We start from the raw sequence: 1,539 nt of genomic DNA, 5'->3' as shown, positions 1-1,539 counted from the left end.
CCAAAACTAAAGAAGTAAGAGCAAAAAAAGACGGGACAATTGTCCTAAGATGCAATGCCTCAACAAAAAAACAACCATGAACAAAAGAATAAATCAGAGCCACCCTAACACTGTATAACCCTCCCCCCGCCCAAACCCCCACTCTACCCAATTTCAATATGGGGGGAGGAGAGGAGGCTGGTTGGTCAGTGTGGTAGAGATCTCAAACACTCGCATCATCATTCCAAAGATGAAGGAAAGCTCTGTGATGTCACAACTAGAGTCATGCTTGTGATGTCATCAGCACTGTATGTATGCAGCAAACTTCTACATTCTTGTCATTGCTTGCTGCATTACTGACGTACGCAAAGCCCTTTGAGAGTCGAACAGTGAGTTTGTTTTTCCAATATTGATTTGAACAAGTATTGTTTTGCCCAAGCATGTCCTATCAAAGGCTGCAATACTACAACGGTGGGATGAGACCCCAGTCGTGGGATGGGAGAGCCGGATATCAACTTCTCATTGACTACCAGAGAGAGCTCCAGAGACTTGGCTCTCTTCTGGAAATGGAGAGATCCAGGTGGTTTGAAGAGAACCAAAAGGTTGCCTACGTCCAGAGAGAACTGGACAATACCAGAGCAGAGTTAAAAAGGCAGGAAAGACTGAAGGAGATGACTAGACAACAACCAACAGCAGAAGAGGTTTCCAACTCTGAGTCTCTCAGCCGTGCTGCTATCACTTCGCAGGTGCAGAATGGCATAAAGCAAAAGCAGAAAATGCAGCTGCAGCAGGACTTTGAGCAACTGAAGGTCGCTCATATCGCCAGCAAGGAAGCAATCCGGGCAGAAAAAGAAAAGAGTGACGCCCTTCAACAACAGCTGGACCAAATGAAGAGTCGGTACGAGGAGCTTCAATCAAAATGTGAAGCCGCATTTGAGGGGAACCTGCAGGTTGACATGCAGCTATTTTATGAAGAGAGAATCAGGCACGAGCAACATATCTCTGAAAACCTGAGAGCCGAGAAGGACGAGCTCCATGAAAAACTGTCCAAAGAGATCGCCTGCCTGCAGGAAACGGAGAGATGTCTGCAGAGTCAGCTGGAGCTGTCTGAGATTTCATATAAGGAACTAAACAGGAGATATGAAGCAGACGTTTCTGCGTTGAGACAGAAAGCAGAACATTATCAGTATGAGGTGAATTGTGAAAAATAACTTAATTTGGAGAGAGCAAAGCATGATCACCATCTCATCAACACACTCAGATCAGAAAAGAACAGTCTGAGTCAGAGAGCATCACAAGAGTTCACTCTCCTGAAGCAGCAATCCACAGAGTCAATAGAACATCTACAGAGTGAGCTGGAGCAGGCTAGAGTTTCGTACCAGGAACTTAGGACTACATATGAGAGGGACGTTTCTGCTCTGAGACAGAAAGCAGAACTATTTGAGCAGGCGCTAGATAAAGAGAAGGAAGCTCACTCGCAGAACATGAAGAGAAACCTTAACATGATGAACGAACTTGGAGCCGAGCTGGAAAACATGAAAACGGCGCTAAAGGACAGAG

At 45.6% G+C, this 1,539-nt stretch overlaps 1 protein-coding gene across 1 annotated transcript; it reads left to right on the top strand.

Moving 5' to 3' along the window:
* Nucleotides 1-202: 202 nt before the first annotated feature.
* Nucleotides 203-1,300, top strand: LOC103147249 (spindle assembly checkpoint component MAD1-like). The gene has a single exon (XM_016678524.1). The coding sequence runs from the start codon at nt 420-422 to the stop codon at nt 1,188-1,190; it is 771 nt and encodes a 256-aa protein (XP_016534010.1). The 5' UTR covers nt 203-419; the 3' UTR covers nt 1,191-1,300.
* The last annotated feature ends 239 nt before the right edge of the window (nt 1,301-1,539 follow it).

This window comes from Poecilia formosa, unplaced genomic scaffold (assembly GCF_000485575.1).
Source record: "Poecilia formosa unplaced genomic scaffold, Poecilia_formosa-5.1.2 Scaffold5, whole genome shotgun sequence".
NCBI lineage: Eukaryota > Metazoa > Chordata > Actinopteri > Cyprinodontiformes > Poeciliidae > Poecilia > Poecilia formosa.
The sequence above is the reverse complement of the archived record's forward strand: the minus strand, read 5'-3'. Positions and strand labels throughout refer to the sequence as shown.